Raw genomic sequence first — 27,096 nt, forward strand, 5'->3', positions numbered from 1 at the left:
GGATATAACAATTGTAAATATTTATGCACCCAACATAGGAGCACCTAAATATATAAAGCAAATATTAACAGATCTGAAGGAGGGAACAGACAGCAATATAAGAATAGCAATGAACTTCAAACACCCACTTTCAACAATGGATAGGTCATCCAAGACAGAAAATCAGTCTAAAAAAAACCACTGGAATTAAACTACACATTAGACCAGACGGACCTAACAGATATATAGAACATTCTATCCAACAGCAAAAGAATACATAAACACACATGGAACATTATCCAGGATAAATCATATCTTAGGCTACAAACAAGTCTTAATAAAGTTAAGAAGACTGAAATCATACTAAGCCCAACCACCATATAAAACTAGAAATTGATTGGGAATTCCCTGGTGGTCCAGTGATTAGGACTCCGTGCCATCACTACTGAGGGCCTGGGTTCAATCCCTGGTCAGGAAACTAAGATTCCACAAGCCGTGTGGTGTGGAAAAAAAAAAAAAGAAAGAAAGAAAGAAAGAAAAGAAAAGAAAACTAGAAATCAATTAGGAAAACTGGAAAATTCACAAGTACGTGGAGATTACACAACGTGTTCCCGAACAACCAATGAGTGAAAGAGAAATCAAATAATATCTTGAGAGAACTAAAAATGGAAACACAACATACCAAAACTGATGAGATGCAGCAAAAGCAGTTCTAAGAGGGAAGTTTATAACAATAAATGCCTGAAAAAAGAAAGATCTCAAATAAACAACCTAATTTTACACCTCAAGGAACTAGGAAAATACGAACAAACTAAGCCTAGAGTTAGCAGAAGGTAGAAAATAACAAAGATCAAACAGACATAAATGAAATAGAGACTAAAAAGAAAAAAAGATCAATGAAGTTAAGAGCTAATTTTTTTAAAAGATAGAATAGACAAACAGTGAGACTTTCCAAAAAAAAGAGAGAGAGAAATTATAAATGAAACAGGAGACATCACATCAGATACCTCAAAAATACAAAGGATCATAAGAGACCACTATGAACAATTATACACCAACAAATTGGACAACCTAGAAGAAATGGAAAAAAATCCTAGAAACATACAAGCTACCAAGACTGAATCATGAAGAAATTAACAGAAAATCTGAACAGACCAATTACCAGTGAGGAAACTGAATCAATACTCAAAAACCTTCCAAGATAACCCCAAGACTAGATGGCTTCAATGATGAATTCTACCAAACATTTAACCAAGAAATAATAGCAATTATTTTCAAACTCTTCCCCAATTAAAAGAGGAGGGAACAATTCCAAATTCATTTTACAAGGTCAGCATTACCCTGATACCAAAGTCAGAGAAGAAATTTTAAAAACAAGAAAATTATTGGCCAATATCCCTGATGAACTTAGATGCAAAAATCCTCAATAAAATGTATTAGGAAATCATATTCAACAATACATTAAAAGAATCATACATAAACCATGATCACCTTGCACCCTGAGATGCAAGGATGGTTCAACATATGCAAATCAATCAATGTGATACACCACATTAACAAAATGAAGGATAAAAATCATATAATCATCTCAATAGATGCAGAAAAGCATTTGACAAAATTCACCATCCATTCATGATAAAACTCAACAAACCAGCATAATAAAGGCAATATATGACAAGCCCACAGCTAATGTCATACTCAACGATGAAATACCAAAAGCTTTTCCTCTAAGATAAGGAACAAAACAAGGATGCCCACTCTCACCACTCTTATTCAACACAGTACTGGCTTGAGTAATTAGCCAAGAAACAGAAATAAAATGCATCCAAATCAGAAAGGAAAAAGTAAATTTTCTCTATTTGCAGTAGACAAGATATCATATAGAATCCCTAAAAACAGCACAATGTTAGAAGTAATAAATGATTTCAGTAAAGCTGCAGGATACAAAATCAATATACAAAAACCAGCTGCATTTCTATACACTAACAATGAAACATCAGAAACAGAAATCAAGAAAACAAACTTACTATAGCATCAAAAATAATAGTTAGGAATAAATTAACCAAGAAGGTGGAAGATCTGTACACTGAAAACTGTTAAGACACTCTACTCTTATGTTCAAAGCAGTATTATTCACATAGTCAAAGTATGAAAACAATCTAACTGTCCATTGATGGATGAATGGATAAAGAAAATGTAGCATATAGATATACAATGTAATATTATTCAGCCTTAAAAAAAAAAGGAAATCCTTTCATTTGCTACAGCATGGATGAAACTGGAGGGCATTATGCTAAGTGAAATAAGCCAGACAAAGACAAATACTGCATGGTGTCACTTACATATGAAATGTTAAAAAAAAAAAAAAAAAAAAAAGAATTGGAACAACTCAGAAACAGAGAGCTGGAAAGTGGTTGCCAGGGGATATGGGACAGGCGGAGGAGGCAATAGGGAGAGGTTAGTAAGAGTGATACAAACTTTCAGGTGTTGAGATGAATATGGTCTGAGGAAGTAATGTATAACATGGTGACTATACTAGATAACACTGGATTGTATGATTGAAATTTCCTAGGAGAGTAAAACTGAAAAATATTCCCTCATACACAGACACAAAGGTAAACATGTGATGTGATGGATGGATATGTTAATAACTCAGTGGGGTAAATCCTTTCACAATGTATACATATACCAAATCATCACAGTGTACACTTTAAATATCTTACAATTTCATTTGTGAATTTTACCTCAAAAAGATGGGGGGGGGGGGAAGAATACATGAAATAACTTAAAAGTAGGCTTCTAAACATCAATGAGAACAACTTTATTTATACTTATTTATAAATAAATATATTTATATTTATTTCCATTATCGTTTAGAAAGTGTTTTGAAATATACAGAATGCAGAGGATCACTGCCTCAATTATCACATTATATAAGAATTGAGTTCTAATTAATGTTTTACTACACTTAAAACTACTAAATTGATATATATATATAACATAGCTTGGTAATAAATTAACAAATCTGATGTCAATGTCCAACAATAAAAATCATGTAGATTCTATAAAATGGGACTATTCCTACCCATATGTATCAAACTATAAAATGCTAAACTCTGGTACTATGATTAAGAATTGTGATACTAAATTATCTCTGAGACAATAACTGATCAAATTTTACATACACTGAATTTTAGGAGCAAAAGTTTACCTACTCAGAAGGATACTACTTGGCAGATGTAGTTATATTTTCAGAGGGATATTAAATTAGCTGTTTCTAGTAGATGCAACCAGAAGGTGATTGGAAAGCCATCTGATATGTGTAGATTATCAACAAAATAAAATTTCTTTTGAACTATGAATCTTGGCTCCAAGCCTTCTAAATTTACATATTATCTGATATAAGTAACTGTTTTCCACACTGCTTATTTTTAAGTTAAAAGTAAATCATTAAGATCACTAAAACAGCATTCCAAATATAAGGATATTTCATTAAAATTTTATCCAAATACCAATGTTAAAAGAAGCAAGACTTACGTATATTAATTCTAAAAATGCTCCTGGCTGTCAAAATCTCTGTGCCTTTCCTCTGCGTAACTAATTTAACGAAGTTTAACAGTATACTACCATATAACAAAAGAATAAAACAAGTATGTCTTACCTAGTTACTTTGCAGCTCGATTCAATCAAGTCATTTTCAAAGTCAAGCAGGCTAGAAGGCAGATTATATTCCAGTGGGGATGTCAGTCTTTTCAAACGCAATAGACCAACACAAAATTTTGCTCCCATCTCTTCCAATTCTCGAGTACCAATCTGTAAACCCTAAAAATAAAGAAATAATAAACATGTAACTAGGACATTTGCTATCCTCTGGCTGTATCTCACTAAAATTACATAAAAGGAATTTGTAACTATATTAATAAAATAAAAGGCTGGCACTTTGTATGAACCTAGGACTCATAAGCACAGTGTCTTAACAACATAAGATTATTTTAAGTCGCAAAGGAAACTGTCTTAAAAAACCGTTTCTAAAATGTCTATGCTCATTCACTGCGTGCAAATTATTTTCACCAACACACTGGGGAGGGAAAAACAGATAAACATCTTGTGGTTAAGTTATTCTTGGAGCTCATGGGTGAAATTATATTTTTACGAGATCTTGCTAGTACTTCTTGTAATCTACTACTTGTATGCCGATGTTGAAATATTATAGTGCTACAATCAAGGCTCCAATTTGTATACTTGAACATTACTTTATACATACTTTTCCTGAATGATAAAAAGAAATTGCTGAGTAAAAAACAAACAAAAGAAAGGTAACTATGTCAAAAAATAATCAGACGAATCTAAGGTAATGAGGCAGCAGTAAAATAAGTTCTTATGTTCCAGGTCAGATGACAATGCCCATTTCAAAGGCGGTCTACTAACGCAAAAACAAAATTTTACCACAACCCTTTTTTAACCAATAGTTTCTCAATAAACAATATAAGGTTTACCAAAAGTTAAACATTACCAAATAAAAGGATAAAAATGGACTGTAAATCAAGATGCTGCTTATCATTTAATTTTCAGATAAAAATGAATCTCTAAAATAAATGCAATCCTTACACCGACAAAGGTTGCAGGTGTAGATGAGAGCAGACTAGACTTTCAATGATCAGACTAAAAGCACACAGTAACTGAAGAGATAAATTATAAAAACTGTTATTTACTCTATGTAACACATGCCTTCATAATAATGATTGACTGATTGTTTAAATAGCTTGGCCATCTCCAAATATTCTAAGAAATGTGACCTAACTGACTTAGAAAATGCATTTGCCTTCTTAATCTAAAAGCTTTAGAAAGGCTATGCCTATTTCTGAATTAGCTCATCAAAAATAAAAATAAAGAATATGTGAAGCCTAAAATTCAGTAATATAAGAACATTCTTGAGGGTGAAGAGATTTGTTTCTTAAAATATTATTAGACTTACACAACTTATTAGCTAATATTAACAAGTTTGTAAAGTATACGTTATGTGTGGGGGGGAGGATGGGGGTATATGGGAATTCTGTAGTTTCCACTCAATTTTTCTGTGAATCTAAAACTCCTCTTTAAAAAGTTTATTGGGACTTCCCTGGTGGCGCAGTGGTTAAGAATCTGCCTGTCAACACAGGGGACACGGGTTCGAGCCCTGGTCTGGGAGGATCCCACATGCCATGGAGCAACTAAGCCCATGTGCCACAACTACTGAAGCCCGCATGCCACAACTACTGAAGCCCACAGGCCTACAGCTCGTGTTCCACAGCAAGAGAAGCCACCACAATGAGAAGCCCATGCACTGCTATGAAGAGTAGCCCCCACTCGCCGCAGCTAGAGAAAGCCTGAGTGCAGCAACAAAGACCCAATGCAACCAAAAATAAATAAACTTATTTTTAAAAGTTTATTAATTAAAAAAAACTTTAAAAAAGTATACGCTATGATCAAAGCACTGAATTTTAGATGTAAAAAACTTAGCTTATTATTAGTAATAAGACATACTCCTCTCCATAGGAGTTTTAAATCAATGTAACTCTATCAATGGAAATCACATAAAGTACATATATGCCAATGTAAATCGTATAAAAGAGAAATGACTATATATTAGGTATCCATTTTATTTTTAAGATTTTATAAAGTAATTTTTAGAAAACTCGTCTAATGTTTTATGTTTCAAAATATATTTTAGCAATTTTTTAAACGTGGTTTTTTCAATGACTAAATAAATTTATCAAAACACAAAAAGAACATTTAAAAAAATCCAATGAAAGTCTATCAGTAGAATCCAAATATAGTAAGAAAGTGCTACTATTATTATGCAACAGATGATTTCAAGGGGCATGCAAGTCTCAGCTTCCCTGACTTCTTCTCTCCCTACTCCCAGAGACCAGTTTCACAGACACTGACGCTTTAACTTACCTTCTCCAGCTGGACTGCATCTCTTTAAGAACAAAGAATTTATAGTCTATTTCCCTAAATCATAGGAACTACCTACGGTCCTTCACAAAAATGACTGTCAAGCTTTTTTCCGTCCCACACACTTGCAGTTCACTAAAGCAATGATTAGGAGGCAGGGTTTGTGGGCTGGAGTGCTCATGCTCCTCTCTTACCACAATCGTGCCTTTGGTAGTCTAGAAGACACTGTTTTACAATATTTGAAGAGATTTCAAAAGATAGCACATTTTGGAAGAATAGTATACTGTGGTCAATGTAAATCTTAGGGAAGAGTCACTCTACAGAAAGTACTGAAATTTCACTAAGTTCTACCCATCTAGGCCCCCAAAGTTTGAACGCCAGTTGCAAAATCTATACAATTTTCTCCCAGTTTGTTACAGACTGGAAAAAGCTTTCCATTTGAACATTTTGGCATCAATCATAATATGTTTACATTTTTAATACTAACCAATTGGAAGATTTTTAACTCTTTCTAAACATAAAGTTATAATCACTTTTATGTGAGGTATAAGAAAATCACTATGAGATTCAGATTCCTCTTGCTCATGTCAAAAAAACAAAACACAACAAAACAGAATGAGTGGAATAATTAGCATGACACCTGAAAAGCTTTTTGTGGCAAGGCAAGAAAAATAAATATCCGGGTTTACAGTTGCTTACCTAAGGTCCAATTCATTGCCTTTTAAGTTCTCAATCTTTTGTGGTACATACATACAATGGAATATTACTCAGCAATAAAAAAGAACAAAATAATACCATGTGTAGCAACATGGATGGACCTAGAGATTGTCATACTGAGTGAAGTAAGTCAGACTGAGAAGAACAAATATTGTATGATATCACTTATATGTGGAATCTAAAAAAATGGTACAAATGAACTTATCTACAAAACAGAAATACAGTCACAGATGTAGAAAACAATCTTATGGTTACCAGCAAGGAAACGCGAGGAGGGATAAATTGGGAGATTGGGATTGACGTATACACACTATTGTATATAAAATAGATTAACTAATAAAGAACCACTGTATAGCACAGGGAACTCTACTCAGTACTCTGTAATGACCCATATGGGAAAAGAATCTAAAAAAGAGTTGATGTATGTATATGTATAACTGATTCAGTTTGCTGTACACCTGAAACTAACAAAACATTTTAAATCAACTATACTCCAATAAAAAATTTTTTTAAAAGTTCTCAAACTTTGAAATTAAAAAATTCAAAGTCACCTAACATTTAATTACTCTTAAATTTCAAAAGTAAAGTCTGAACTCATTGTTTCCCATAAAAGCCTATGGTACCACAGAAGAGGAGTCTTAGAAAAGAAAAAAAAATTAGTGAAGAAATATGCATTTAAAAGTCACACACACATAAAATCTAAATTAAAAAAATTTTATAAGTAAGTGTAATGTGTTTATTTCTAAATGCATAAAAATATATTTATATCCAATGAATTAAAATGATAGAACATTTTATTAATAATGTACTACTTGCACAGCTCATTATAAATTACTAACTTATTTAAATGTGTATTACAGCATGCTTTCTTAAAAATTATGACTGTAAATAGACTCAACCAAGATTTCATAAGGATCCAAAGCAAGCTATTTAGTTCAGAGAAGTAAAAAAAACAAAAACTGTTCTTAAGATCGCATATAATTCAATTCCATTATTGCAAGTTACATTTAGCTCAGTATAACAAACATATCATTTAATACATACTTGAAAACTACTAGAGCATATATGGAAGACTTGAAATATTTTTATGGCTGGAAGTCCTGAGATGTTTTACCTTATATTTTCCCTGATCACAGCCACACAAAGTACTCTCCATGGTATAGCTTCTTTGTACTCCTATCTCTCTCCAAACTACAACACGTGCTGTAGATTCTTTAGATTTTTCTACTACGAAGCTACAGCTGCTCATGCAAAATGCTGGGGCAATATGGCTCAGAATCTTAGGCAAAGTCTGCAAAGATAAGAATGATAAAATATTTCAAGAGCTTTCTTTTTTTGTCATTTAAAATTATTTTAATTTCTAAATTTTGAAAAATTTTTATGAAAACATAGTCATTAGAGCAGTCACGTGGATCTTCTTCCTATATCCCTTGCTATTCAAAACATTGAAAGAATCCTCTTACTAAATTAGACTTTTCTGCTTTCCTAGACAAATATTAATCAGAAAATAGAATGAACGAAAGGATAATATTCGTAGTAGCAACCAGTAAGTGGAATAAAACCATGTAAGAAAACCATGTTTTAAAATACGAAGAAAAACATATTTCAAAAAATGAAGAAACTTTAGTCATGAAGATGGCTTGACTAAGAGACTTAACACTGTAAACGTCAATCACCCCTAAATGAAACAATAAAGCTAAGACACTCACAGTCTAAATGCCCACAACATTTCTGCAACTTAAAATTATTCTCAGGTTCACATGAAAATGAAATATAGCAGTATACCCTGGGGAATTCTGAAAGAAAAGGCTATGACTGGAGAAATAATCTGACAGATAATTACATATCTAACAGTTAAATGATGATACTGGTATAGGAATAGATGCATCTTTAGAAAGAGAGTTCAGAATTAGAACCAAAGGTATTTGTTAAAATTAGTATTATTATTAGTGAGGAACATTGATCATTCACAAAAAGCTGATACAACTGGTCAGCCACTGAGAAAAACCAGCTGAAGTCACTCTCCACTGAATTAACTCTAATTAGATTGTGAATTTAAATTTTAAATTAATAAGTTAAATTTTTAAATGAAACTACAAACAGTAAACATAGAACTCTACTTTTAAAATCTTAGAATGAGAAGTCTTTCTAAGCTTCAAAACCCAGAAGCTACTTTAAAAAAAAAATCAACAAATATGATAAAAGTTTTAAATCACTACATATCATAAACAAAAAATTTTAATATACTTATAAAGAGTATACTTACAAAGTTATTTTGAAAATAATAATTAGATACTTGTATAAAAGTAAGCAGAGAATATGAGAAAAGGCTATTTTTAAAAAAGAGAGAGATAATAATTGGCCAAACATAGAAAAAGATACTTGACCTCATATATTATAATTACAGATACACAAACTAAAACCATCAGATATTTTTTTCACCTGGCAAAGATGACAGTAAGATGTTTGGAGAAACAGCACTATCATTCACTGGGGAGTATCAATTTGTACAATCCTTATAAAAAACAATTTGGCAATACTAATGAAGTGACCACCACCAAGGGACAGTGAACAATTTTGGTATAGTCGTACAATAATAACAAAAATACACAATGAACATCTTGTGTAGCTATCAAAAAGATGAAGACAGATCCAGATATGAGGACCTATGGCCAACAAACATTATGTGAAGAAAAAGTTGCTGTGGAGCGTTAAAAAAAAATAAAAACCACAAAAACTTGATATACTATGTTTATATACATCTATGAATGAACGTGCTTAGAGGTAAATCTCACAATACACATGGTGAAAGTGATTAATTAGTGATTAATTGAGAGAAGATGACTTTCACTCACTACATTTCTGGAGTGTTTCCATTTTTTAACATAACTCTAATCATTTTATTTATTTGGGAAAGGGGAAGAAGAGAGAGGACACCAAAAAGAAAATGTGCTTTGAAGTTTTGCTAAGGGGAGTGGTATGTTACTGAAACTTTTTTTTGGAAAATAACCTGGGGTGTTTGTTTAGGCGTAAATATAGTAAGAGAGACACTGTGACAAAATGAAAAGCACACAGTACGTAAAACAATAGATCTCCCTTCAGTCCTAGGCAGACCTCAAAACACACCCATACATGTGGAAACAAGGTCTGTAACAGATGGCTGTATAAAATCAGCTGAGGAAGGAGGTGCTGTTTAATAAATGGTGCTGAGACAACTGGTTATACATGGGGAAACTAAAATTAGACCCCCACATTTCATACAAAAATAAATTCCAAAAAATAAAAAAATAAAAATTCCAAATTGATTAAAAATCTAGATGTGAGAAGCATTTTTAGAGGAAAAGCTTTCAATTTTTCAAACTTGAGTATGATATTAACTGTGGGTTTGTCATAAACGGCCTTTATTATGTTGAGATATGCTCCCTCTATACCAACTTTGATGAGAGTTTTTAACATGAATGGATGAATTCTGTCAAATGCTTTTTCTGCATCTATTGAGATGATCATGTGATTTTTATACTTCCTTTTGTTAATGCGGCATATTACAATGACTGATTTGTGATCATGAACCATTCTTGCATCCTTAGAATAAATCCAACTTGATCATTGTGTATGATCATTTTTATATATTGTTGGACTTGGTTTGCTAATATTTTGTTGAGGATTTTTGCATCTATATTCATCATAGATACTGGCCTGTAATCTTTTTTGTAGTGTCTTTGGTTTTGGTTATCAGGGTAATGTTGGCCTTGTAGAATGAATTTGGGAGTGTTCCCTCATGTTCAATTTTTTGGAGTGGTTTGAGAAGGATAGGTATTAGCTCTTCTTTACATGTTTGGTAGAATTCCCCTTTGAAGCTGTTGGATCCTGGACTTTTGTTTGCTAGGAGTTATTTTATTACTGATTCAATTTCACTACTAGTGATCAGTCTGTTCAGGTTACCTATTGCTTTGGCCAAAAAGTTCCTTTGGTTTTTAAGTAAAAATAAAAGACACATTTTTCATTTTCACCAAGAACTTTATTGAACAATGTATTCACCCTTTTGTTCCACTACCTTCTGCCATTTTTCAGGCAACTTTATAATTCCATCTTCCCAAAGCTTTTTATCTTTTTGAGCAAAGAACTGTTCCAGGTGCCTTTTACAGTCTTCCAGGGAATTGAAATTTTTTCCGTTAAGAGAATTTTGTAAAGACCGAAATAAATGGAAATCCGAAGGTGCAATGTCTGGTGAACACGGTGGATGAATCAGAACTTCCCAGCGAAGCTGAAACAGTTTGTGCCTGGTCATCAAAGAAACATGCAGTCTTGCATTATCCTGATGGAAGATTGTGTGTTTTCTGTTGACTAATTCCAGACACTTTTCATCAAGTGCTGCTTTCAGTTGGTCTAACTGGGCGCAGTACTTGTTGGAATCAATTGTTTGGTTTTCCGGAAGGAGCTCATAATAGAGGACTCCCTTCCAATCCCACCATATATACAACATCACCTTCTTTGGATGAAGACCGGCCTTTGGTGTGGTTGGTGGTGGTTCATTTCGCTTGCCCCACAATCTCTTCCATTCCACATTGTTGTACAGTATACACTTTTCATTGCTCATCACAATTTGTTTTAAAAATGCAACGTTTTCATTACGTTTCAGTAGAGAATCTCACACGGAAATAAGGTCAAGAAGGTTTTTTTTGCTTAACTTATGTGGAACCCAAACATCAAAGCAATAAACATAACCAAGCTGGTGCAAATGATTTTCAACGCTTGATTGGGATATTTTGAGTATGTTGGCTATCTCCCACGTGGTATAACGTTGATTTTTCTCAATTAATGTCTCAATTTGATTGCTATCAACTTCAACTGGTCTACCTGACCGTGGAGCATCATCCAGCAAGATATCTCCAGCAAGAAACTTCACAAACCACTTTTGACACGTTCGATCAATCACAGCACCTTCTCCATACACTGCACAAATCTTTTTTTGCATTTCAGTTGCGTTTTTACCTTTCTTGAAATAATAAAAACCAATATGACAAAAATGTTGCTTTTTTTCTTCCATTTTCAATATTAAAATGGCTACACAAAAATTCACCCATTTTGATAAGTTTTTTAAATGCATGCTGACATGACAGCTGTCACAATACAATCTAACAAAATTATTTTGAATGAAGTTAAAGACAACTAAATGCTACTAGAGCCATCTTATGGAAAAAACCAAACAAACTTTTGGCCTACCCAATATATCTACTGATTCACTTTTGGAAGATTGTATATTTCGAGGAATTTATCCATTCCTTCCAGGTCATCCAATTTGTTGGCATAAAACTGTTCATAGTATTCTCTTATGTTTTTTGTATCTCTGTGATATTGGTTGTAATTTCTCCTCTTTCATTTATTTTGTTTATTTGGGACCTCTCTCCCTTCCTTAATGAGCCTGGCTAAAGGCTTATCAATTTTGTTTATCTTTTCAAAAAAAAAAAAAAACAGCTCTTGGTTTCATTGATTTTTTTCTATTTTTTTTTGGGGGGGGGTCTCAATTTTATTTCCACTCTGATCTTTATTATTTCCTTCCTTTTGCTGACTTTGAGCTTTGTTTGTTCTTCCTTTTCTAATTACTTTGGATGATAGGTTAGGTTGTTTATTTGGGATTTTTCTTGTGCGGGATACAAGATTAAAATACAGAAATCTGTTGCTTTTTTATACACTGATAATGAACTATCATTAGTTCAGGAATCCAAAACTAATTCCATTTAAAACTGCATCAAAAAGAATAAAATACATAGGAATAAACTGAAAGACCTATAATCTGACAATTATATAACACTGATGAAGGAAACTGAAGATGATACAAAGAAATGGAAAGATATCCCTGTTCATGAACTGGAAGAGTTAATATTGTTGAAATGTCCATACTATGCAAAGCAATCTACAGATTTAATGCAATCCCTATCAAAATATCTAGAATACCCAGGACATTTCTCAGAGAAGTACAACAAATAATCCTAAAATTTATATGGAACCACAAAAGACTATAAAGCAATCTGGAGGAAAAAAAAAAAAAAAAGCTGGAGGTATCACTGACTTCCTGACTTCAGACTACACTACAAAGCTACAGTAATCAAAACAGGAACGTACTGGCACACACACAAAAAAATCCTGACATATCAAGCAATGGAATAGAGAGCCCAGAAATAAATGCACTAACATATGATCAATTAATCTATGACAAAGGAGGCAAAAATATACAATAGGAAAAAGACAGTCTCTTCAATAAGTGGTGGTGGGAAAACTGGACAGCTACATGTAAAAGAGTGCAATTAGAAACATTTTCCATACCATATGCAAAAGTAAACTCAAAATGAATTAAAGACCTAAATGTAAGGCTGGAAACCATAAAACTCACAGAAGAAAACATAGGCAGAACACTCTTTCATGTAAGTCACAGCAATATTTTTTTTATCTGTCTCCTCAGGTAAAGGAAACAAAAACGAAAATAAATAGCTAGGACCTAATTAAATTTAAAAGCTTTTGCACAGCACAGGAAACAACTGACAAAATGAAAAGACAACCTACGTAGAGGGAGAAACTATCTGCAAATGATATGACTGAAAGAGGTTAATATCCAAAATATATAAACAGCTCATACAACTCAACATCAAAAAAACCCCCAACCAACCCAATTAAAAAATGGGCAGAAGAACTGAATAGATATTTTTCCAAAGGAGACATACAGATGGCCAACAGGCACATGAAAAGATGCTCAACATCACTAATTATTAGAGAAATGCAAATCAAAACCAAAATGAGGTATCACTTCACATTGGTCATAATGGCCATCATCAAAAAGTCTACAAATAATAAATGCTGGAGAGGGTGTGGAGAAAAGGGAACCCTCCTACACTGTTGGTGGGAATGTAAATTGGTGCAACCATTATGGAGAACAGTATGGAGGTTCCTTAAAAAACTAAAAATAAAGCTACCATATGATCCAGCAATCCCACTACTGGGCACATATCCAGAAAAGACAAAAAACTCTAATTCAAGATGATACATGCACCTCAATGTCCACAGCAGCACTATTTACAATAGCCAAGACATGTAAGCAACCTAAGTATCCACCAACAGACGAATGGATAAAGAAGATGTGGTGTATATTATACAATGGAATACTCTCAGCCATAAAAAAGAATGAAATTTTGCCATTTGAAACAGCATGAATAGACCTGGAGGGTATTATGCTTAGTGAAATAAGTCAGACAGAGAAAGACAAATACTGTATATTATCATTTATATGTGGAATCTAAAAAATAAAACAAATGTATATAACAAAAGAGAAACAGACTCACAGGTATAAGGAACAAACTAGCCATTACCAGTAGGGAGAGGGATGGGGTAGTGGCAAGATAACAGTAGGCAATTAAGAGACACATACTACTATGTATAAAATAAACAATGCATGAACAATACAAGGATATACTGTACAGCACAGAAAATACAGCCAACATTCTATAACTTTAAATGGAGTATAATCTACAAAAATAGTGAATAACTACACTGCACACCTGTAACTAACGTAATATTGTAAATCAAGTCTACCTTAATTAAAAAAATGTGAAAAGCAAAAAAAATTAGAAGAAACATTTAAAACGAAAAATCTGAAACAAAATGGCAACATTTACTGAATCTGAGTAGTTCCTATATGTTAAATTATTTTCTGTAGTTTTATGAGTGTTTGAAATTCAAAAATTCCTGCCTTATCTGTAATAATTACCCTGTATCCCATATCTTCCACAACATCACATGAAGCTGCATTGTCATTCGTGTGCCACACTGTCTCTTTGATGCTGCAGCCATACATAAATACATTCTTCTTTCGGGAGTGGCCATGATAATCACAATAAACCTTGAAAAGATAATATATTTTAAAAAGAAAATCCTTCAAATTCATATATTGCCAAGTAAAGCTAGCTAATATGAAGCCAATAAACAGTTCTGTGTTCCTTTGTCCTTTTATTGTAACTGAGCCACCATTTAACAAGTAGAATCAATAAAAGTAATAATACATATTTACTTTTGGAAAGGATCCATGATTAATCTTAGAATGGCTAAATCCTTTGCAGGTAGGTCCTGCGTCAAGCCACGAGTTGCACTCTTTCTTTTGTATCTACTATTCATCACTTAAAAAACAATAAATTCAATTATAGGTCAAATCTACAGCTGCACTCATCACTGCCCCAAGGGTTGTTAAAATATTTACCTAATTTAAGAGAACATAAAAAATGCTTTCATGAAAAACATTTTAAAAGGGGGCATGGTTTCCCTTTAATTTTTAAGAGCATCATTTTAAAAACAGAAAATGGACAGATTTGCATGCCAATTTTGCCCCTCTGCAAAGTGTTCTATCTTTCCCAAAGGAAGACTAACTCATTTAAAGACTAAAATAATGGAAACATTCTAAACAAAAGTTGCTGAAAACAGAAGAAATACACATACACAGTTCAGGAGAGTCTCCCACCATGCCTATACTACCTTTCCTATGTGTATAGTCGAGACTTACCTGCTTTAGAATTAGCTAAAGAGCTCAGAAATAAGTTTCTACTAGTTTGAGAATTTGGAAGATACCTATTGTACTTTTACCTTGATATTGTTCAAACAGTGAAGTTAAATAGCTAAAACTTACAGCCAGGAGTTACCAATATTCATAAACAAAACAGAAAAGTAAAGGGCTCATGAGAATTATAAAAATTAAATCTAATGAAATAAGAATATTGATACACTGTATTAATTTGACAACATAATTAATACACAAGTGATGGATAACAAAGATGTGTTAAAGAAACTGCTTTTGAAATTAACACCCAGCTTTTATAACCAGAAAATAATCTACAAAATACTAACTTACAACAAAATCACCTCTTTGACTATACAAACAAATATTGCCGCTTACCAGTGGTAAACGCTTCACTGCAGCCAGATATTGCAGCAGACCCTTGGCATGATAAATTGTAGGATGTAAATCTGGATTTGGACTTTGCCACTGTCTATTCAAATCCTCTCCACTTAAAGAACAGCGGTGACTACACATATGTAAACACAATGACAAAGATTGGTACCAATAAACTCTTACATATACTTGATTTAATTTTATGATTCTATTCCACTAAATATTTCAAACAGGTATAAATGGTGTGCTCACCAGAATGCATATTATAGTCAGTAAGTAAACATTTATTTAGCATTTGCTATGTGCAAGATCTTGTGTTACATGCATTTAACTGTGGTAAGCTTGCAGTTTTATAAGTCAAAATTTTCAAGCTATAGGAAAAATTCTCCATTCTGGGGTTTTGTTCCATACACCATAAAATTTATTCATGGTCATATTTTCCATTCTAACTACATAATAATCATTTCTTAAGCTAACATTCTGTATTTTGATTGTATCAGTTATTATTAAAAGTGCTATCTGGGCCCTCCTTCTAAGAAAGATAAGTATTGTGTATGAAAAGCACACATTCTTGCAAAAATCCAAATACATTTTCATTAATCGTAGGTATTAAGTATTAAAGCCACTGAGCAAAAATTTAAGCAAACGGTCAGAAGGTGATAACAGAAATATAAACAGAATTCTAACTGGTCAATATGTTTCTGAATTAAAACTAGACATAAAGTCTCATTTTAGTTCCATAATCATACTACTTAAAAAGAAATTATTCTATTTTTTTAATTCAAAAATTTCCTAAATATGAGAAATATTCATGGTTCTTTTACTGAATAAATAAATATGGTGTCCTCGACTTTGGAGATGCTCATGACAGTTAGACTAACTCCCCCCTTTCAGAAGCACTAAAGAGACCTTGGTCTAACTGACACAATAAATGAACTGTACCAACTATAAGCCACCTCCACTTAAAAAGTAACGTTCCAGTATTTCCACTCTAAAGAATTCCTACTACTCATATCAAGAAGAGGTTAGCAGATGGAGCCAATATTCCATACTAGTGGAAAGAGATCCCAGAAGATTCTAAATCTTAAAACAACCTAAGACCATGCCATGACAAATAAAAAGGACTATAAGACAATGTGCTAAAAATCTTTTTCATATCCCAATACTGTGATTTTTCTAAAACAATTCAAGCAGACATACATTTTATAAAATCATATTCTCATGAATAGATACAGAATTTCTCAAAATATCATAGTACTAACAATATACAAATAATATTTTCATTTAAAAATTTATCAGATTAATTCTTCACTAAATTTTTTTTGTTCTAGAAAAATCACTAGATTTGTTTTTGAAATTAATGTGGATGCTATTATTTCAACAAGTTTATACAGGACAGCCACAACAATCTATAATATTTCTATAACTATTGCTTAACTTACTTTCCATTGATGACACCATCTGGATTTAGCATAGGGACAATTTTAAAAATATAGGATTCTCGTAAGCTCTGAGCAGTAGGGTTATTACTCATGAGATACTCCAATGTTCCTTTCATTACCCAACTTGCATTAGTCTCTCCAGGATGCACCCGAGCAGATAAGAAAACGTAAGGGCGATTTCCTAAAGTAGACATAAAACCTCAAATTAAAATGAACGTCTACTAAAAGTCTGTATGATGTTTGACTTTGGGGCTTTAGAAATATTTTTACTCAATTGTGAATACTGATATAAAGTCAAAGTAGAACTCACTGTGCACCTACTATATACAAGCACTATACTAGGCCCGCTAGAGAAAACAGATATAAAACCCATATAAGTCATGTCTTATATGAACATAACACATTAAATAGTATTTGAGTCATTTATTTCACAATGATTAATCTAACATATAAAATTAATTTTTTAATATTATCTTGGTTTCATAAAGAACAAGTATCTGGGGAAAATAGATGAAATATAAATTTATTTTTCATAAAGTCATGGAAAAAAGAAGGAAAATATAATCTTATTCCTGTTTTATGGTCGCTATGATAAGCATAGAACACTAGGTATATCTGCTCAGAGATTTACAAAGAAAACTATTTTTCACTATACATTTAGATATACAGGGCTACAAAATAACCATTCAGTTCATCTGCTCATATTTTCATGAATAGCAAGCTCTTTCTCTTTCCTGAAAATATTTTACCTTCTTAACAAAATTAGAACAGTTTTCTTATATGTATATATTTTTTACCATAGCTGTACATTTGAGGCAACTTTAAAAACATAAATGGCAGGGAAAAACAAGTAGCTATTCAGTACTAGCATCAAAATACTTGATAGGTTTATGGTAGTTTTATTTATAAATAAAATTAATTGTAAAGTCTTAAACTGATGGTATAATTTGTTATACTATACTTTGGGTATGACTTCTAAGAATAAGAACTACAGAATATTAGTATCAAGAGACCTCAGAGGTCATCTCAGGCAGCTCCCTCATATGAGGAATCTGGGGCCCAGAAGTGGGCCCGAGCTAGGCAGTAACAGGACCCAGACTAGAACCCAAGACTTCGGATACCTATTCCTAGTACTAATGCCCTTACAAAATAGTCACGAAGCAAAGAAAAATAAGTAAGAATGATTGGTATTGTGAGTGAAGAAGACAAACTTACTGAATTGACAGATATGTTCATAATAATTAGACTCTGGCATTGCTGTTATAGTCACCAACGGACAGCTGTTTCCAGACAGGGTTTCACATAACACATCTTTTCGAAAATAGATTTGCTGAGGATTGTGTGCTGATTCCAATTTTTGAAGATGCATCTTAATAAAAATTTAAAAGCAAAGTATATAATCATTCAAAAACTCCCTATGATAAACAGAAATAAATGCATCCAGATCTTGAACATAACTAAAAGTGAATCAGATTCCTAATCCCTTCTCCAGGGATTAGGGTCCAGATGCAGTTAAACATCAGTATTTGGGAACTTGAGAAAGGGGATAGATACAGTTTGGATACCCTTAATAGTGCGATATAACCAGTGGGGTTAGCGGCAGCAGCCTGTAAATAAGCACATTAGTATTTCTGTAGCAAAGCATATGAAGAGTCACACTAAGTAGAATCAATATTCTAAATAAGCTCACATCAATTCAGGCCAGGCTTTGCTGCCAAATGGGTTATGAAAATGCTTTTGGTTTTCAAAGGCTTCTGAATGTTGATATTTTGTGACTATAGATCTGTTAATGGCAACCTAAAATATGGAGAATGAATATTATGCAGCACAAATTTTTTAACAATCTTTCCTGATTTCAAGATTAATAAAGGCTCATTGTAAAATGTCTGGAAGACACAGAAAGTACAAGAAAAAATTTTAAACACCCATAATTGCATCACCTAGATTACTACTAACAAATGCTAATATATATAAACAAAACTATAATTACATGTAAGACTTTTTATAATCTGATTTTATCATTTAATAATTTATACATTCACATTAAGATATTCATAATTATAAATATTATGCCACATCATTAAACATGTTGAATATATGTCTTTTGAAAACACAAGTTTTAATGGTTTTAGTATATGGTCACACCAAAAATAAATCGTTCAATCCCTTATTTTAAAGATACTTAGTTGGTTTCCAAACTTTTGCCTATGTTCATTCACATAATCATGATTTACCATGTGGTCACTATTTCTGGGCTAGAAACTGTGCCAGGCATTGGGGATATAACAATGAATAAATGGTCCCTACCCTAGAAAAAATATACAGTGCTATGAGAGCTTGAAATAAAGGGAAGGGAGCCTCGCAGAGTCTGGGCAGGGAGGAAAGGTCTTCTAGAAAAAAATTACATTTAAAGTGAGATCCAAAGGATGAGTGAAATGGATAGAAAGTGTGCTGTAGGCAGAAGGAAAGCATACAGGAAGACCATGAAATAAGAAAAAAGAAGGACATTTCAAAGAACTGAAGAAGATTCATTATAGCTAGACCAGAAAGAAAAGGGTAAGAAATCGAGAATTTAACACAGAAGGAAGGGCCCGGTAGACCAGTCCTTCCCAAAGCATAGTATTTGGTAATTAAGATAACTAAGTGATATGTGGATAACCTTTAAAAAATTTTTAATAGATATGTATTTTACTGTGAATTAGAAAAAAAATTTAGCACATTAAACCTGTAATTCCATAGATATTAACTTAGGATGAGGATAATCTTTAAAGAGTGAATTACTTTAAAGTCTATTTAAAGATAAATATTAAGTAAATAACAGTTCAAACAGTATGAAGAAATGGCCAAAACTGTGCAAAGTAGTGGAGAAATGACTGAATGGGCTACGGTAAGAATTTTAGACTTCATACAAATGGCAAGAGAAATCACTAAGGAGTTTTAAGGAGCAGATTTATATGATTAGATTTGCCATCAAAGAGCCCTCTTGCTACAGTGTGATAAAACAATGATGAAGAGGAAAGGGGATACAAGTGAATTTTGGGACACCAGTTAGAAAGAGGTTGGCATAAGTCCAGGTGAGAAACAATGGTAATGCGTGGAAAAGGTCATGGTAGTGGGACTGGAAGAAAGTAGGGGCATTTAAAATATATTAAAAAGATAACATCAGTAAAGAACAGTAAAGAACAGTAACAAATACCATATATTTCTGATGCTATGTTATTCAGCACAGAAAGATATCGGTTTATACCTTTACTGTAGGTTGGAACCTTACTAAAATAAAGTGAGCCTCATTTAATGTTCTCGGCCTTGACATTTCTTCTGCTCTATAGATTATGTTTTTCTCTCATTTTCTCCTCTCTCATAATTTGGAAGCTTGTTTCTAATCATAGTGTTCCAATTCCTTTCTGGGTAAATTGATCATACGAAGCTTCACGATCCTTGATCATTAGGACAGACATTCTGTTCTGAGTATAAATCTGCCACAGTAATTACTTGAATTTTTTGTTTTACAATGCAAATAATCAAAAAATCTCAAAAGAACCCACAAAACAACTCTTATACCTCATATTCTAAGCAATCTGGATCTAGGACTTCATATGAAACCATTGGAAGAAATGAATTCACAACAGAAAAACTTAAATTGCATATACATTTTCTACTGTTACATTTTCTGTGAGATTCAATGCTTTTCATTAAACAAGTAGAAATCTCACCTAGTTAAAATTTATAAATTGTGATCTGTAGATTTCTACCCAAAGTGGAAAGTAAAAATCATGTCATATTTCCATAGTATTTCTATTAAATAAAAATGAAGACTATATTCCCATTTTACTTCAATGATTTCAACAAATATTGTATTATTTTCTAAAGTCATCAACCCTGAATCTTTTTCTTATCTTATTTAGATATTTAATTAAAGCAATTTTTCTTCAATTATCTGACACATACACATACAACACAATAATGGTCACAGTACAGTTTAATGAGTTCTCACCTGTAAAGTTGAATACGTATATGGATAGTGATAAGCAAAATAGCACACATCATCTTTATGTGGAAAAATGACAGTGAATGTAATTGTATAGTAGGATTTTCCCTTTTGCCCACCTGCAGCAATTGAACTTCTTGAGAAGTGATTTCTGCAACAGAAAAGCATGTTTATTTCATCCACACCAAAATTCTGATTTTTCTTGCTATTTTAGTAAACAGAACTTCAGAAAAAAAAAGAAAAACCATAGTTTGTAAAAAAGTTTAACTTAAATACTCTTAAAAATTAGACTTGGGGGACTTCCCTGGTGGCCTAGTGGTAAAGAATCTGCCTTACAATGCAGGGGACGCAGGTTTCCTCCCTGGTCATGGAACTAAGATCCCACATGCCGTGGAGCAACTAAGCCCGTGCGTCGTAACTACTGATCTCACGTGCCTCAACTAGAGAGCCTGAGTACCACAAACTACAGAGCCCACGTGCTCTGGAGCCCGCTTACCAAAACTAGAAAGAAGCCTGCGTGCCACAATGAAAGATCCCATGTGCCGCAAATAAGACCAGATGCAGCCAAAAATAAATAAATAAATAAATAAATCTCTATAAAAAATCAGTTTGTTGTTTAAAACAAAAATTAGACTTGGTACTAAAAAAGCAGTTAATTGCTATCAGTCAACATTATGACTTTCCACTTCTGGATTTACTAATTAAATAGAGCTACTACTCTGTACATCAATAGAAGTTTTAGAGCCCCATTCTTTGATAGCCATACACATTACTGGGTCCAGGCAGTGATCACCAACAGCTGCTATGACCATTGGATGAAAGGCTGATGGATCAGACGACAATACCTGAATTCACTGATCAATCTTAAAATTACAAAAGAAGAAATAACCAGAGATGATATGTTTCCTAATATGAGGCAACAGGAATTCCCTGCACCATCTATGAAGTATTCTTGTCAAAAATGAAACCTGAAACTGATTAAGCTTCTATATCTAACTATGAGTTTATAGGAAATTGGTGAGATAGATGAATTCATTAACACCACAGGGATGCAAACAGCAAAATCCAAAATGTGGAAAATCCTGCATGACAAATGATCTAATTTCTTCAATAAAGGAGAAATTTAAAAATAGAGAAGAAGGAAGCTTATAAATTAAGAGACTTAAAGGACATACGTGTGATCCCTTGGTTGGTCTGATTTAAACAAACCAACTATAAAGTAATATTTATGAGACAAGTAAGTCTGAACATTGACTGGATATTTTATCATATTAAGGAATTTTCTTAGGTGTGACAACGGCCTTGTGGTTAGATTGTCTTAAATATGTATCTCAAAAAGACAAAGACCTTTGAAGTATTTATGGATAAAATATATCTGGAAAAAAATAAGGATAAAATATGCCTTAAAAAATTCAATGTGGAGGTAGGGGTGAAAGTATAGCTAAAATGAAACCATGTGTTGATAACTGTTGAAACTCAGTGATGAATACATGGGGCCTCATTATCCTATTATCCGCTTTTGTAAATGTTTGGAGATTTCCATAATAAAAAGTTTTTAAAACTACATATTACTTTCCAGACTTTAAATATCATTGAGATATGATGACCTAAAGATGCTTTGGTCTATCTACTTCATTTCTAAAATTCCAAATCACCTTGTATTATTTAAGCCATGAACTGAAGAGAAGCCATGGCCTATAAATTACTTATTCATGCACACAGACATTCAAGGTAGATCACAACCTTAGAACTACCCTGGGATCAGATCTTCTAATATAATCTTATAAAAATCAAGCTTGCTATTAATGAAAGTAAAAGAACACTGACCTAAAAGAATGGTAGAGTCTTCATTAACTTAGCCACTACATCTTGAATAGATATTCAATGACAAGGTGCTAAGAGTTGAGGAAAATGCAAAATAAGGTCTGGAAGTAGATCCTGCCAACTCTTTTACTCCAAAAGCTTAACATCTAATTGGGGAGGTATTTATGTCACCACATTACAGCTACCTGGCATTTTATAGGTTACATTCACTCACATACTCGTGGAAAGTAGTTTTATTCTCATTTTACAGATGAGACAAACAAGATCAAAGGACAGTACAAAAATAGTTTTTAATCCCCACTATCTGGATTTCAGGCTTGAGGAAAGCAACTAGAACAGTGCTTGTTACATAGAAAGTGGTTAATAAATATCTGTTGAATTGGCCTGAATTCCAATTCCAGATCTGGAAGTAGCCAAAAGAAAAAATAAAAACTAAACAAACAAAAATCCTTGCCATCACCCCTTACATAAAAAAGAAAAACCACCTGAGATGCTATGACCATTCACTTTACAGTGTGAAAAAGAAAAGCATTCATTGATTGATGATTTCTATTGTGCAAAAGAGAAGCATGAAAGAAATACTTTTTGAAAAACGTTGTTTCACCCTTTAACAATTTAAATCATTCTGCCAAAATCTAACCAAGCACTTCCCAGATAATCACTGCTCCACTCCAACTTATGAGAAAGAGATAAATGATAAAGTATACTTATATTAGCCTACCACTGAAAGAAATATGAAATTCATTCAGGTGAAGAAGAATTACATATAACCTTATGCTTCTTTCCTTCATTTATTTACTATTTATTTTGCTAATAAAATGGGGAAAACCCTACTGAGATTAAATCCAAGGAACAATTTCTTTCTTAGAAAGCAATAGCACTTAAGATCTAGGTTTTTCCAAAACCCTATCTAAACCATTAAAAACAGTTTAATTTTAGAATTCTTCTTCTTCTAACGGATAAAACGAAAAGAAAAGGAACATTAGTGCTAGTTAAGCACAATATAAAATATAAAAACTCAAAATCCACTAAACAGAAATGCCAGGATTAAGATTAATAACAGAGAAAAAGAGGGATGTCAAGTGCATTCAATAGTGCATAGAAGTTATCTTGTAATGTATTACACGCAGAAACAGTAAAAATGGGAAGCAAGGCATATGATAATCCTAGATTACTTAGTCATGAATTGAATAATCCAATTATTCCACTGAAGCAATAAATGATTTCTAGCACTTATTTTAATTTGATAAATAGATCACCTATTTGAAGTCAAAGTTGAACTGTGAAAGCAGAAGTAATGTAACTGTGGAATACATCTCCAAGTAAAATATTTTGGAAGTTAAAATGAGGTAAACATTTGTGTGCAGAAGAGAAAAGAATTACACTTAATATCACCAGAATAATTAAAAAACCACTGTAAATTATTTCCTAGAGTTTCTAATTTCAGTCTTACTCAATGAAGTTTCCAGAATTTTAAAGCTAAAAAAGTTGAGAACACATCTAAGTGGGGGAGGCAAGATTTGGACCTAAGTCTGTCGTCTGTCTACAAAACACGTTTTATTTCCACTAAATATACCCCCATAATGGATCTCAAATTTTTAAAAACTCTGTTGGAAGTAATACTAAAGCATATCACCAAATTCAAAGAACACAATAACTTTTTATCTTTGAACTGAAATAAGACGAATTAATATTTCCTTCTGTAAAACTGATGTCCTGTTATTGTCAGAATACTTACTTATAGTAACAAATGTCAGTCCCCACACGAATCCACCATGGTCTAGCATTTAACGCTTCCTGAACCGAATACATGAGTGGTTGCATACCTTTGACAGAGAGAAAAAAAAGAGAAAATTCTTTTCAGAATTTTTGAGTTAAAAATTAATCTTGCCATTGTAGAAAGCACCAAACATTCAGGAAAGCTAAAAGAAAATACATTTTGGTTTTTCAGCATGCATTTAAAAAATCTGAGATCTTCCTTTAAAATCTCCTAAATCAATCAACGATATGTTTTATTTCTAGTTTTAACTAAAATGGAGTTACAACTTCAATGAGTGAAAAGTCATTAAACATTTTTCTATTATCTTTTCTATATTAGATCAATTATATACATTATAATTATAATGTATAATTGTATATAATATATAAGAATTATATATATGCAATACATATTACACTAAAAATTATACATATATTCCTCATAACAAGTGAAAGAGACAAAAATATATATTAAATTAAGTATGGTCACCCCTCTAACTCTCCATAGACTCCCATCTACACCGAGGTAAGGAAAACAGTGCCACTAAAATGGCATGACTGCTTTCTTCCTCAGCCTTCTCCATACAAATAGGTGTTTATAGCGTGGAGAAGGAGAGAGGGGATGAGGAGGGAGAGGGACTGTTAACAAAAAACAGAATTAAATATATAGTATATTTTCTTAGGTAGTTTTAGAAGTATATTTTCCACATGCACTTTAAAATCATTTTAAAGGTTTCTAGGTTTCTAACAGGAATTAACGAAATTCATATGTTAATTTTGGAAAGGTTGACCATTCTTATGGAGATCTCGTTCAACTTTCATTTCTTCATTTTCTTGCTACAGAACCATTATGTTAAACTTATCTCTGAGTATTTTTATTAGTCTTTAATAGTCTCTGGGGTTTTCTAGGCATGCAAATCATATCATTTGTAACTTAAAATATTTTATCTCCTCTTTTAGTATTTATAACAGTTACTTTATTTTCTACTTTTATTATAGAGAAATGAAGCAACCTCAAAAATGATTCTGAATATAGTGGTAAGAACAAAACTCTGTCTTGATCATTTTAATCAAAATACTTTGCCATTCAATGCAATTATTTGCCTATTGTTTTCTTAACAAATCAACTTTATCTTATTTAAATAATAGAAAGAGCTAACACTGAATAATTTCTATGTGCCAGATATTGTTCTAAGCATTTTTACATATGTTAAGTCATTAAATCCTCACAATAACCCTCTGTGGTAGGCGCTATGATTATTCCTATAACTGGAACAGTTTCTCCCATAATTCTTATTACATTTAAGTGTTTTTAATTATTTCATCAAATGCCTTTTCAGCATCCAGTAACAGAATCACATGGCTTTTCTCCTTTAGTCTCTTGATGCAATAAATTGATAGATTTCCTATTGTGAACTATCCTTGCATTCCAAGAAAATGCTATTCTTTTACTGCTGTATGATTAAATTAGCTAAATCTCATTTAGAATTTTTGCATCTAAAAATTGGTCTTTAAAAAAAAAATTACCTTTACCAAGCATTGGTATAATATTACACTAGCTTCAGAAAAACATATTAAAAAGCTGTCCATCACTTATTAGAATAAAAGTAAAATCTATTTTTTTAGAAGTAAATATAATTTAGCTGGAATATCATCCTGATATGGTGACTAATAAATACATTTTTTATTTCCTTTTCAACAGTTATAGTCTGTTCAGAATCTTTACTTTTTTCAATCAATTTCAGTATTTCTATGTTTTGTTCTATTTCTATCTCATTATTTTCGGCATTTTAAAAAATTCTCTTCTCTATCCTTTTGGTTTTATTTTTTGTTTTTCTAATATCTTGAGTACTTATTTTTTGAGTACTTAAAAACTGAGCACTTGAGCAATAACTTATTTTCAGTTTTTTTTATTTTAAATAATGCAGTTATTAAAGGCATTCAATTTTCCTCCAAATACCAGTTTAGCTATGTCCCATAAGTCTATAAAGTGTTCTCCTTTGCTATACTTTCTAGATCAGAGCCATCCAATTAAACTTTCTGCCAGAATGGAAATGTTCCATATCTGCACTGTCCAATGTGGCAGCCACTAGCCATGTGTGGCTGTTAAGCACAGGAAATAAGCCTAGTGCCACTAAAGAACTGAATTTTAAATTCTCACAATAACTGTCTTCTAATCAGGTTGTATTTCTCGGAGCTTTTGCTCTACCTATGTGGGTGCCATGTGGTTATGGCTGTTGTATTGTATAAGAGGTTAGTGTTCTGTATAGCAAATGAAACCAACAACAAAATGAAACAGCAACCTAACAAACGGGAGAAAATATTTGCAAATCATATATCTGATAAAGGGTTACTATCCAAAATATATGAAGAACTCATACAACTCAATAGCAAAAAAACAAACAATCTAATTGAAAAGTGGACAGAGGATCTGAATGGACATTTTCCAAAGAAGACATACAGATGGCCAACAGGTACATGAAAAGGTACTCAATATAACTAATCATCAGGAAAATGCA

The 27,096-nt window shown here is 32.4% G+C and overlaps 1 protein-coding gene across 1 annotated transcript in view; it reads right to left on the reverse strand.

The window, feature by feature from the left end:
- AGTPBP1 (ATP/GTP binding carboxypeptidase 1) overlaps positions 1–27,096 on the reverse strand; it is a 176,312-nt gene that overhangs the window by 18,684 nt on the left and 130,532 nt on the right. The window contains 8 exon segments of the mRNA XM_082469598.1: positions 3,641–3,801; positions 7,748–7,924; positions 14,393–14,524; positions 15,569–15,698; positions 17,008–17,188; positions 18,223–18,376; positions 21,002–21,146; positions 24,558–24,645. Of these exon segments, the coding sequence (XP_082325724.1) occupies positions 3,641–3,801; positions 7,748–7,924; positions 14,393–14,524; positions 15,569–15,698; positions 17,008–17,188; positions 18,223–18,376; positions 21,002–21,146; positions 24,558–24,645 (1,168 nt within the window).

The sequence above is a fragment of the Balaenoptera physalus genome, assembly GCF_965194825.1.
Source record: "Balaenoptera physalus genome assembly, chromosome: 7".
NCBI lineage: Eukaryota > Metazoa > Chordata > Mammalia > Artiodactyla > Balaenopteridae > Balaenoptera > Balaenoptera physalus.